Genomic DNA, 13,810 nt, shown 5'->3' with positions numbered 1-13,810 from the left:
AAGGTGGTTCACTTAGAAGACACCGACGAATGGAACGTTCGCAAAATATTGCCCGAGCGTATTGTCGTACCTTTCGGTCTGAGCTGGGCTTCTGCACCGCTGATAATACCTGCCGCTTTCAAGCTATCACGAGAACCCACCGTAACCTTTCTTTTAGGATCTTGCGGAGGCAAGACTATGCTTCCGCAACATCATGAAAGGAAGATTGCAGTGCAGGAATGGCAGAACCAGTTCGCACATGAAAGCTAAAGGAAGAAGGGCTTACGTGAGCAGCGGTACGCAGTGGAGCAGTGGCAGCGTGACCACGTACCAGACCAGCACGAGGGCATTCATAAAGCGTTCCTTGACGCTGGAACGGGAAGCCACCGAATAGATGCGGGCGACGAAGAATACCAGGGACGGAACGTGCATCATGCCAAGCGTAGCCACGCACAGCCATAGTCGCTTCGCGTAGTACTCGACGGCCAACAGCGCGTTCGTCGCCAGCACAGCGGCCAGCACAAGAAATGCGAGCGTCGAAGGCTCCACCAGGTCGCCGAGCCCGACCCTGGGCCTGCGGCACACAGCCTCCACGTCCTTACAGTCGGGCCACACGTCTTCATCAGTCGCCGGCCTGTCGCACTCTTGTTCCTCTCGCTCCTCTTCCTCCTTGGCCGCAGCCTCCCGCTCCTTGCTGTCTGCCTCATCCATGAAGAGCTGCACGACGAGACGCTCGGAGCTGGACAGCTCGTTGGACGGCAGCCGCATAGGCGAAACCGACGCACTGCTGCCCTTGCTACCGCTGATAACGCTGGCACAAGGCAGCGCGCAGCCAATGGACGCCGACCGCTCCAGCTGGGTCCCCGGGCTGTCGGCACCGCTGTACGCAACACTTTCCCTCCGCGACAATGCGCTGAGAAGCTCGACGAAGGCATCCGCGTCGTCGCCGGCCACGCCTTCCGCGAGACTCGAGACGCCGGAGGAGGAGGAACTGAACGTAGTGACGATGGGCGACGGTCCGGACAGTCGAGGCTGCCTGACAAGCTTGGACCTTTCGTAGCGCTGCTGCCGCGGAGGCGCACGTGTCTGGAGGCTCGCATGTCTGCGGGCGCCGCAGGTGCAGCGACAGGGTGCCCCGTAGCTCATGTAGACTGGCCACTCGCGGCACAGACGAGTCCGGCGGCCTTCGAAGAGCGGACGAAGCGCGGAAGATGCCTCCCACGACTGCAGCTCCCGAGCCGATCCCTCGAGGGCTCCGCGCATCCGGCGACTACCATTCTCGCGCCATTCTGCCGTCCAGTCGTATAGGCCTCCGACCAGTAGTCGACCCGCTGTGGTTGCTTCTCATAGCACTACTTGTCTCGGCGCGCGGAAATGCCGGCGCTCGTCATCAAACCACGCACTTTGCCGGGAGGTCGAACACGCAGCGTCGCACGAGTCTGGGAGCTTCTGAATACGCGGTGCTCCAGCAGTGCGTGCTGCGCGCGATCTGCAACATGATGAAGCCCCCGCAGCGGCTGCCTGTCTGTGTCACGTGTAGTGCAGGGCCCTATTACCGCACCGAGCCGAAGTCCGCGAACATCCGGCGAAGCAGAAGAATGTTTCCTGTACCTTGGGAAGGTGCGCGAGTGATGCGTCCTTCTCGTCGGCGAGGGGTGCCACACCGTCTCGACTGACGCACGGGCAGTGCCCGTGTGCCGCGTGCGCCTTGTTGAAGCCGTCCCGCCTGTATCGAGGGCCCCAAAGGAAAGATATAAGATTCGTTATCCAGCAGAACGGCAGAGCCGCGAAGTAGCTCGCAACGACGACGGCTGCTATCACCGCTTCTTTTCTTGCCCGCGACCCCGGCTGATAAGGGAAAAACATTTTTCTTTGGTCTTTCTTTTTTGTTTCTCTCGCTCTCGTGCAATTCCCACCTGCTCCCTGCGCCCCTTACCCATTTGCCAGCTGATTGTTTCGTCTGCTGCATTCGTGGAGAAAAAAGGATGAGGAGGGGGCATCGTCATTCAGAAATTGGTGTTTTCCGGGCGCCCCACCAACGTCTTCGAGATAAAATATCTGTTAGCGGTATGGCGGAGGCGCGCTAAAAATGTTCTTTTCTGCTGCACTTTTGTGGGGAATGGCGATCCTTCCCACAGTGACGTTTCTTACCTTCAGCCAGTACGTACAATCAATCCATTGGGATTTTGTTCATCACCGAGCGCCGCAGCTGTGTTTTCTTTGAGGATGTTAGCTAAGCAAGCCCATCTCACGTTTATCGCTCCTATCGCCCACTCTTTCCTTCCTTCTCGGTACTGTTTGCGCGCACGTCTCGTATCGCTTCTGGTCCGCCGCCTTTACCTGCGTGGCTGGGTTCTTTTGTTTCCTGTTCCCACTCGAGATAGAGACAAGGCGCAGAGTTTGACCGTTTGTGTACGCCCGTTCGTACCGCCATGTGCGCTGTTCTTGCATCTTCCACGCGACGTGCGTGGTGTGACGTCACAGGAAACACCATTTACGACTTGACACGAAAACTAGAGCACCGTCAGGCGGCGCCCTTGGAGAGCGGCACGCGTTGCTCTGCAACAGGAGCGATAAGTGCACAACAGGGAAGCAAATGACGTGTTTGCGGTGTGTCTGCTCGCAGTAAACATACCCGTTGCGCCGAGCAAAGCCTTTGTGTATGTACACTGCTTTGACACGCTTTGTATAGATGTGTACTCACAAATACTACAAACAAGCTAGTGTTTGCCACTGCAGCGTTCCATTCAAACTTCGCCGTTCAAAATGTCGATGAAGAATTCAGATTAAAAACGCTGAAGGTGTGTTGTTTCTGATTCTGTATTACCAAATATATATATATATATATATATATATATATGGCGCATGACAGGAAGGGTAATCCACTTTGGGTGGTATAAGAGACAGACAAAAAATAAAAAGAAAAGACAGCATAGTTGAAGAGAATCGCACTGTTGCAAGCCCAGACAAAACAGAAGAATGACAAACAATAATTTTGTCCATGCTACTGTGGATTATGGTGAGAAGTGGCCACGCTCCATTGCGGTGGCCCAGAGGGAAATAGACAGGTTTTAGCTTACGGATCATGTGACATCTGTTGAGTTTTGCACAAATTGGTTCCAGGAAATCCAGCACTTTTAGAGGGCTCTCTTTTGAAAGTAAAATGTGTAGAGGCATCTATTTCAACATTGTTACATGTTTGCTCGAATCGGTGCGAATTGTTGTTTACCGGCAAGTTTTGCACTTTTTCGATACTCTGTGCCATTTCATTCCTTTCCAAGAAAAGCACCTTCTGCTGCATCTATACATTCAACATTTTTTTTTTCACATAAGACATTTTTATAGTGTAACTTTTATTGGCTAGGGTCACTCTGGTAATAGAGGGAGGGTGGTACAGGACGTTGTAGGCACAGGTAATTTCAGTGGAGAGCGGATAATTGTGTCACGAGGAACGTGCAAGAGATGTTCGAGGGAATCGAAGAGGGCAATGTTGAGGGGTAGGTGTGATGCAGTAGCAGACCTATGTAACAACGTTCATGGAACAAGGGTACCTTTCTGGATACGCTATCGCTCCACGACGTACCGTTGCCGCCCATTTCGAGGAAAAACCGAAGCCTTTCCCCTGTGCTGGTCTTCAGGTCACAGCCGAAATAGTCTCGCTGAAAAACGAAAATGATGCTCTCCGCCAGGAGAATCACATGCTCAAAATACATGCTTCCACCTCGCGTGATGACTCCTCCCTCACCTCCCGTTAAACGGAAGGCAGTCTCTGATGCCCCATCCGTCCTCGAGGCCATTCACCAACAAGACGCTGCATTGAGAGACCAGATCGCCCAAGTCGAGAGCAAATGTACACAGGCTCTTGCGACGCAACAGGCTGAGTACGTCTGCAGCCACCAGACCCTCCTCGCCAAAATATAGGCACTATTCAAGGCAATATTAAGTCATGGCGCACGGAAATGCAGTCAACTCAACCATCCGCGAACTATTCGCTGCAGTAAACGCTCTTACTCCTCGCCAACCTCTCCCTGATTCCGATAAACTAACCGACTAAATGTAAAACGGATACTCTCGGGGTCTGGCACTGGAACTGTAGGGGATATCGTAACAAGCGATGCGCCTTACAGACCTTCGTACAGGCCCAAGAAACTCCCCCCCCCCACCCATTGTAATCACTCTTCAGGAAGCAGGTACAAAAGTCTCGCTTGCCGGCTACAAGGCCTATCAAGGAACGCGCGATTTAACCACTGCCGTTTAGGTGCATCGCAACGTGTCGGGAAAGCGTATACAATGTGACAGCATCACGATCCCTCCCGATTTAGTGGTGATATACCCTCCGCAACATGGTGACATCAGACTGTGCGTACTAAATCTTTATAGCTCTCCTAGATCAGTCAACCACTATTTCGACCAATTACTCTCCTTAGCAAAACGTGAGGCCGGTCCCCACGCACTCCTTGTCACGGATGATTTCAATGCGCCACATACCGTCTGGGGGTATCACCACAGCACCCGCAAATGATAGCGCCTCTGGGATCACATATAGGCACTCCGCTTTGTGATTTAATCGGACCCGAAGACCCCAACTCGTGTGGGTAAGAGCGTTCAGAAGGACTCCTCCCCGGACCTCACGCACACGTTAAACGCCCCTCAGACAGCCTGGGCCAACCTGACGCACACACTAGGCAGCGATCATTTCATCATTCAAACCACGCTGTCCTTAAAAGAGCCATGAAGAGAAAACACAAGTTTGGTTCATTCGAAAGATTGCCTCGTTAGAACCATACTGACACCACTTTTAACGCAAACTTCGCTCAGATAAGCTACATAATTAGGAAAAAAGTAAATGACCATGCGACCCACCAGCTCATATCCCGCAACAGAACCTATGATGTCGCACTAGAATGCCCTGCGATTCGCGGAGGCCGGCAAAAGCAAACGCAAGTTAGGCAGGGCTTACCAGTTTGCATAGTGAGTTATATACCCGTTAAACATACTGCACATTCCTTTTATGACACTAAGAACAGTGGAGTAAACGATTGAAGTTTCGAACAAACACGCAAACGTGTACGCCAATGCGTACGAAACTAGCGCCGGCCGAGCTCGACATCTCGCCGCCGCGCAGACGAATTTTCGGGTTCGAGGCTCTTCGGGGCCAACAAACCGTTCCAGCACGCATAACCGCTACCTTGCGTGGTATCTTAATCCCTTTACAGGAGGTTGGCCGTCATATCGCCAACCAGCAAAGGTAAAAATAGAAACGAGTGTAGTAAAGAACCGCAAGCAGCAATGAGATAGTGCCAGTCGTCGCAGAAGTTTCGGAATGGTGTTGGCTTGCTGCTGTCGTTACGAGCTCGTTTTCAGTTTACAACCACTGAAACTTCAGTTTGTTCGAGTACTTTACAATGAAATTTCGTTGCTGCGTCCTGAAATGCCCATGTAGTACGGGCAAATTGTCGAGGGAGTGCGACATCCCCGCCGGTGAAGACATCTCCTTTCATGTGCTGCCCAACGACGAACCTCGGCGAAGCAAGTGGCTACGTTTTGTTAACTTTGCAAACGGCAGAGAAAGGGAGCTAAAGGAAGTACGAGTGTGCTCGCTTCATTTCCGACGAAGTGATTACGGCAGGGACCCTTACGTTAGCTCGCTCCTGGGACATGCCGCCGCTCGTCGCCGACTTCGTCAAATCGCCGTCAAAGCGCTCTGAGTTTGGAAAAAAAATACCGTATACTCGTCTCCGCAGGACTCACCCAACTGCGACAAATTCCGAGAAGTGCGCCGTGGTCATGACGACCCAGAAGCGCTGGGTCCAGCATTTGGTAGATGTCCGACAAACCAGTACTCCCCTTGATCCATGCATACCGGCGCAAAGGGTCGACCCACACCTACAACATCTTTGGGCAGCGTACTGCGGCCCACAACGTCAATGGCGGAAGCAAAAACATAATAGGAAACTTTGGCTTAGGGTAGCTCGTCTCGGAACGGGAATTCTCAGATACTCGGCTGAAATTACCCGTAATCGATGGTTTGAGATCGGTGACGACAATGAAGGCACCCTAGGCATGAAGCGCACTTGATCCCTCCCCTTCTGGATCCGACGGGCTCTAAGACGGAACAACGCAACCACCTCACAGTTATATTGCAGAAATTCTCGTGGGAAAACGAACAACTCCTGCGCACACTGAGCACGCATTACATCCCCACCGGTCCGTCGATTCCACTCGCGTCATACTGCGGCTCGCCAACGAAACACTGGACGCACCCATCACGGAAGCAGAAGTGAGAAGCGTCCTCCTACTGATTCGGCCAGGATCCGCACCCGGTGCAGATGGCGTGATAAAAAAAACTTCTTCGCAACCTAGACGATCCTTCTATTAGGGCCCTAAATGCTTACTTTAAATATTACTGGACTCAAGGCACCCTTCCCCCAGCATCGAAACATGCCTCCATAACCTTAATTCCTAAGCCAGACAAACCTCTTACCATCGAACACCTTCGCCCCATATATCTCACTTCGTGTATGGGCAAGGTACTAGAACATGTAATCCTTAACAGACTAACCGCTCACATTACGAGCACGGAGGCCTCCCCCCCCTCCCCCCCCCAATTTTCGGGTTAGGCCTAAACTGTCCACCAAAGATATCCTCCTACAGCTCCACCAGGAGATAATTTACCAACCACCTAAACGCGACGCAGCGGCGATCCTTGCGCTCGATTTGACAAAAGCATTCGACAGTCTCCCATAGTGCCATCCCCAGAGGCCTAGAGTCTATCCACCCAGGAGACCGCACTTACAACTAACTACGTACGTGATTTTCTCCCTGCACGCACCGCCGCACTCCAGGTAGGCGAGCTCCGTTCTGATCGCATCCGACTTCCTTCCATAGGTACATCTCAGCGTTCAGTATTGTCTCCTCTTTTGTTCAATTTCGCAATCCTGAACATGCCGACAAAGTTAGATTCGGTACCTGGCCTCCGATACAGTCTATATGCCGACGAAATTACGATGTCGGTACCTGGAGGTGTAGCGATGCTCAGATAGAAACCATCCTTCAACAGGGTGCCCATATAGTGGAGACAGAGGCGCAACTCGCTGGGTTATCCTGTTCTCCAGAAAAATCTGCCCTGCTCATTCTCCCTGCCCGGTCCTGCCGTGATTCGCCGAACATAGAGGTTTCACTCGGCAACTGAATCATCCCAAAGGGGCAAACCCCTAAACTGCTAGGCCTAATTATACAGCGCAATCGAGGTTACGGTGAATTCCTCTCCCTACTTAACTCTCAAGTCAATCAAACAATTGGCTTTATTCGACGAACCACTAGCCGTCACCACGGGCTCAAGGAGAAAGAACGAATGCGTCTAGTTCAGGCTTTCATCATCAGTCGGGTTACGTACTCTCTCCCCTACCTCAAGCTTACCACCTCCGACATAGACAAAATTGACTGCCTCATCCGAAAGGCATACAAGGCAGCATTACAAATCCCCCTCCACTCGCCCACTGATGATGATGATGATGATTTCAGGTTTAATGGCGCAAGGCCGACAAAGGCAAAGAGCGCCATGACGATCGTGAATGAGATGAGAAAGATTTGTACTAAAGGCACTAGATTACGAATTTTCTAAGAGAAATGGTGTATAGGGCCATGTTAAAACATAATGAGTATACTAAGAGAAAGGGTGCCTATATAGGGTCGCATTAAAACACAGTGAGTGCAGGCACCTAAGGTGTAAAGCCTCAGGTCCCGCCACTGTTTTGCAACACGTCATGAGCACAGGTGAGGTTATGGGCAATAAGATATGTGTTTTAAAAAATCTACGTCTGCAAGGTAGCTAAAAACTTTTTTGTAAGAGAACATGGGATGGTCTGCAAGAAATAATGAAGGGTGAAAGGGAATATTATATGTGTAAACTTCATTAAAGTTACGTTTCCTTTCAATGTTGCACATCTTGCATTCAATAAGCACATGAAGGACAGATAGCTGCCCTCCACATCGATGGCACCGCGGCTTGTTTGTGTCTGTCAACAGGTATGAATGTGTGATGTGTGTGTGGCCGATTCTAAGTCTGCATAAGGCCACTTCTATTGATCTAGCATGTTTCTCAGAGGGAGGTTTCTCAATTTTAGGTTTAATGACATGTACTTGGTTGCTTATTTCTTTATCCCACTGTTGTTGCCAGTGCTCTCGCAGCTTCCTCCTCACATAAGGTTTGAGGTCTTGATATGGAACCAGCTTAATATCTATGCTTTCACGAAGGGCAGCAGCTGCAGCACTTTGGTCAGCGGCTTCATTTCCAGCAATGCCACAGTGGCCCGGAACCCAGCACACTGTGACAGCAAGCTTGAGACTATAAGCCGAGTACAGAGCTCTTAGAACAGCATTAAAAGTTGGGTTTTTACTAGCCTTCAGATATGAAAGCTTTGTAACAACACTCAGTGAGTCTGTGTATATAACTGAGCTCTTAATTTTGTTTTGGAGAATGTGGTTCAAAGCTAGCAGGATACCATATGCCTCTGCAGTAAATATACTAGTGTTCGTGTTCATTGTTTTGGACAAAGGGAATATGGGGCCAATTGCAGCACAAGACACCGCTGCAGAAGTTTTCGAGGCATCTGTGTAGAATTCAGCTGCCTTGTATTTGTCCCTGAGTGACAGAAAGTGCTGAGTAATAACAAAATTTGGCACATTTTTCTTTTGCAGTTCTCTGAAAGACATGTCACACTGAATTGGGCAAATGTCCCACGGAGCAACCAACTCATGAATGGAGGTGCAGTAAACTTCAGGAAGAGGAACTTGTAGGTCCTTTGAGAGGCCTGACACTGCCAAAGGGAAGGGTGGTGCTATGGATGGTCGATTTTCAAAAAGTTTATTATTAGTGTTATTTTTCATAATTGCGTTCAAAGGGTGTTCCTTCATAGAAGTAATCTTTGCAGCATACATCAGAGCTGTGTAAGTGCGCTGGTACTCCAAGCACCACTGATTAGATTCAACGTGAAGGGATGGAATGGGGCTTGTTCGATATGCACCTGTTGCCGAGCGAAGCCCCAAGTTGTATACTGGGTCCAACATTGTCAGTGCTGTTGTGGTTGCAGACTGGTATACAATGCATCCATAGTCAATTCTTGACCTTACTAGGCTATTTAGAAGTGAAAGCAGACACTTTGTGTCCGTTCCCCATGACTGATGCGATAGTACCTTTAAAATGTTCATCGTTTTCAGGCACTTCGTTTTTAGTAATTTAATATGTGGTATAAATGTGAGTTTGTGGTCAAGTAAAATACCCAGAAACTTGTGTTCATTTTTTACTGGTATGGGCTGACCTTGTAATGTAATACAAGCAGGGGGATGGACACCACGCCGCCTGGAAAATACCACAACAGCACTTTTATCAGCATTAAACATAAACCCGTTCCTGTCAGCCCATGTAACCGGTCTGTTGACACTTAATTGGATTTGGCGTTCACATATCGATAAATTACAGGACTTAAAACTAACTTGAATGTCATCAACATAAGTGGAGTATGAGACAGTTTGTGGGAGAACATTTTTTAGTGAACTCATTTTAACAAGAAAAAGTGCGCAGCTCAGCACTCCCCCCTGGGGTACACCATTTTCTTGAACAAAGGTTCTAGACAGCACGTTACCCACACGAACACGAAATGTGCGATCAGAGAGATAGTCCTTAATAACGTTGAGCATATTACCAGTAAGGCCAAATGACTTCTAATCTAGCAATATACCGTATCGCCATGTTCTATCATACGCCTTCTCCATGTCAAAGAACACAGAGAAGCAGTGTTGCTTATGGATGAAGGCGTCTTTCACATATGATTCAAATGCAACCAGGCTATCTGTAGTTGACCTTCCAGACCTGAAGCCTGTCTGATTTTTGTCGAACAGACCATTAAACTCGAGAAAGTACAATAGTCGCCGATTGATCATTTTTTCGAGCAGCTTACATAAACAACTCGTCAAGGCGATGGGTCTGTAACTCGCAGCAAGACAGGATTCTTTTCCTTCTTTTAGAAGCGGTACAACGATAGCCTCTTTCCATGTTCTTGGAGAACAACCTGTTTGCCATATTTTGTTAAAGAGAGAGAGTATGCAGGGTTTCACTGTGTAGGTGTCTGATCATGTCATAGCTGATTCGGTCAGCTCCAGGGGCTGACTTACCACATGTCGAGAGTGCACTCATCAATTCAAGCATGGTAAATGGAGCATTATATCCCTCATTCGAGCGTTGGTTCACACGAAAGGGCTGACGCTCTGCTGCCTTCTTATGCTGTAAAAATGTTTGTGTATAATTTGAAGAACTGAATACATGTTCGAAGTGTTTCCCAAGAGCATCTGCTTCATCTTTTACTGAGTTACCCACACTACTTACTAGGGGAATAGGATGACTCTTGTATCCTTTTAGCTTCTTTATTCTAGTCCAGACTTTCCTAGAATCCGTATAAGAATTTATAGATGATATAAACCTGGGGCGGTATTCTCGTAACTGTCCCTTTTGAAAACGTCCCTTTTGAGTCCCTTTCATCGTGACGTACTTCCGGTTAAGCAGTTGGCGTTGGCTGTAGGTTTGTTGCGCTTGCGTTACGTCACTTCCGGTTGTTTGCTTTTAGCCAATCAGGGCTCGCCAAAAGGGACACTTTTGAAAGGGACGCAAAGGGGACAAAACTCGAGAATATCGCCCCTGGTCCAACTTTCGTTTTTTGCCGTACGTCACGTACGCTTCCCTTTAGATTTTGCCTGCTTAAACTTCAGAAGGTTGTCGGCCGTGGGATAGCGGCGTAAAAGTGCCCACGCCTTGTTCTGTTCAGACCGTGCACGCGCGCAGTCCTCATTCCACCATGGTCTGGGTTTTGGGAGAGTTTTAAAAGTAGTCTCTGGAATGCTTTTCTGAGCAGAGTCAAGAATGTGGGCTGTAATCAGTCAACTTGCTGCTTTAACATCTAAATGGCATATTGTTGTAGGGGGTAGCCTGGAAAGTTCTTTGTATGTTTTCCAGTCAGCTGCTTGTAATTTAAATGTTCGAAGTGGTTCTGTGCTTTGAGAGTCATTGTTTACAGCAGTTAGTTTTGCAGGAAAATGATCACTGCCATACGGGTTGTTAAATACACAGTCTCCATTCAAGCATAGGCACTAAGATTGCAGAGCCAATTGCAAAGTCTATTGCTGAGTATGTGTGGTGTGTGGAGTTGTAATATGTGGGGCGTTTCTTATTAAGGATGCAACATCCGGATGTCGTGACAAACCTTTCAATGAGCCGCCCTCGAGCATCGGCTCGCACAGATCCCCAGATGGGGTTGTGAGCATTAAAATCACCGGTTATGATGTAAGGTTCAGGTAGTTCATTGATTATGTCAAGTTTCAAATTCGACGTTGGAAAGGCGATAGTCGGGTGAAATGTAGAGAGAGCAAACTGTCACTAGTTTGCCAAAAACTATGGCTCTGACAGCTACAGCTTCGAGTGACGTCTGTAGCTGGAGGTACTGACAAGCCACAGATTTTTGGAGTACTATTGCCACACCACCAGACGGCTGGATGCAATTTTGTCTGTCCTTACGGTAAACAATGTACTGTGTTAGGAAGTTCGTCTGTGATGGGCGCAGGTGTGTTTCTTGCAGACACAGTATTTGTGGTTTGTGATTGGTGAGGATGTCATAAATATCGTCTAGATTTCTTAACAACCCCTACAATTCCAGTACATAACACTTTCAGCAGCCATGAAAATGAGCAAAAGAGAAAAAAGGATCATGTTCTGGATCATGTTTTCCCCCTCTTTTTAGCAGGCCGTGTTTCGGGGCCCTTCTGAGCAGGTTCACTTAGGTTTTGGGGTCATTTCCAGGGGCAGCGACTTTACTGGCCTTTGGTTTGGTCGGTTTGCCACGACCTGTGGCACCGTGGCGCTCCTGTGATGACTCAGGAGCAGACGTACTTGGAGAGAAATCCATGGCCTCAACCGCGGTTTCTGAAGTTGAATGATTGTCAGAACCAGACTTTGTGCTAGAGGCCGTAGCCGCAGCACTGGACACAGCTGGAACAGCAGTAGCCACAGGAGCAGTCTTCTGCTGTTGCACAGGTGCCTGAGACGAGGCCAGGTCAACATCGCTGACCTGGACAGGAGTCGTGCTGGCGGCCTTTCGCGCAGCACTAGGTCGTAGTGCAGCAGCAGAAGCCACGGTAGCGACCGCATCTACCAGACGACGCCCCACCCCCCGGCGAGCTGCGTCTGCGTAACTTTTGCCCGATAGCGAGACATGCTTCAGGCGTGCTAGTGGGAACGTTAGGTTCTCAGCGACTTTCAGTTGGATTATTTCTTTTTCTTTTTTGAATGATGGACATGCATGCACGTGAGAAGGCAGAGTGTGGTCCACTGCAGTTTGGGCATTTCACTTGTTGCTTGTTACAATCGTCACTGGTGTGGTCAGTGCTTGCGCAGTGAGCACAGATGGATCGGCCACGGCACGACAGAGTTCCATGGCCATACTTGTGGCACTTGAAACACCTTCGCGGATTAGGTATGTATGGACGCACCTGACAGGAAATAAACGCAGCACGGACCGATTCGGGAAGTGTTGGACGGTTGAAAGTCAGAACAATGTGCTTAGTTCGGATTTCCTCACCTGCGCGACGTATAGTTATCCTCCGCACAGCTGTTACGCCTTGGTCTTTGAGCCCTTCGAGGAGATCGTCTTCATTCTCATGAAGTAGTTCTCGTTCAGAGATGACGCCTTGGGTTGTGTTTAGGCTACGATGTGGCGTGACCATCACTTTTAGTTGAGCCAGGGTGTCCTGTTTCAGGAGGTTTTCACTTTGGTTTTTTCTTTGTACTTCTACCAGCAGGTCACCTGAGGCAAGTTTTTTTGCATGGTAGTCTTTCCCAACGATGTTCTCGAGGCATTTTGCAATGAGGAACACCGATTTTTTTGCTAGGGGGGCATTTTCTTCTTCAGAGTGTACCACAAGGTATTTGTTAAAGGTTTCGACAGGTGGAGCTGCTCTGATGCTAAGTACTTCGGTGCGGCCCCTTTTCAGGGGCCGATCAGTTTTTCTTGGGATGGAAAAAGAAGCCATAAATACATGGTGTACATTCGGTAGCAAGGCCGGCCGCCCACCACCGAGCCCAACAAGGGAACGTGACTTAACACGCTAGCCGTACCTTGCCACTATAATCCTATGCTCGGCATCGAGGGTGACGTCTTTGCACAGGATTAACCCTCGCCGCCTGGAAAAACTTAGAAATAAGGAAGAAATGAGATGACAGGACAGTGTTAGGAAAGGAAATAGGCAGAGAAAGAGCTGAGAGGAGGACAGGAAAAGGCGACTGGCTGATTCCCACCGGGCGGGTCAGACCGGGGGCACCGTCTGGGAGAAGCGGGGGCCGAAGTGGCGTGTTGCCGCTGCTGGGGGGCCGTAAAGGTCCAAAACAACCCCAACTTTGGCTCAGCCACCAGGTTCCCCTTTTCCCCGGACACGGCAAAGCCACGCACAGCCGGGACGTGGGTGGGTCCAACCCACATGTGCTCGGGTCCGTGGTGTTGCAAAACACCAAGTGCCTACGGCAGTAGGCACCCCTGCGGAGCTCGGGACCGTGGTGGCGCTACTCACCAAAACACCTTGAGTACACAAGGTGACGAGTGGCCCCCTGCGGGGTCCACTCGTCCACTGCCAGACTCGCCTCGTTGGGAGTACACAATACTCCCCACGAGCTACTAGAGGCCCAACGTATTAATCAGTTACGCCCACACTCTACCACTTACGCAGGGTGGCATGTTCTTCACCGCTTACGAATTGGCATCTCGGCAACGGTAGAGAACGAAGCTTCGTT

The 13,810-nt window shown here is 49.7% G+C and overlaps 1 protein-coding gene across 1 annotated transcript in view; it reads right to left on the bottom strand.

The window, feature by feature from the left end:
* The window catches only part of LOC144142706 (uncharacterized), a 77,979-nt gene extending 76,196 nt beyond the window's left edge, over positions 1 to 1,783 (bottom strand). The window contains exon 1 of the mRNA XM_077674376.1: positions 266 to 1,783. Within this exon, the coding sequence (XP_077530502.1) occupies positions 266 to 1,242 (977 nt within the window). The 5' untranslated portion in view covers positions 1,243 to 1,783. The remainder of the gene's footprint in view (positions 1 to 265) is intronic.
* Positions 1,784 to 13,810: the final 12,027 nt, after the last annotated feature.

Source organism: Haemaphysalis longicornis, unplaced genomic scaffold (genome assembly GCF_048455015.1).
Source record: "Haemaphysalis longicornis isolate Haplotype H1 unplaced genomic scaffold, Haemaphysalis longicornis Haplotype H1 scaffold_1, whole genome shotgun sequence".
NCBI classification, from domain to species: domain Eukaryota; kingdom Metazoa; phylum Arthropoda; class Arachnida; order Ixodida; family Ixodidae; genus Haemaphysalis; species Haemaphysalis longicornis.
This window is presented reverse-complemented; position numbering and strand designations above follow the sequence as displayed.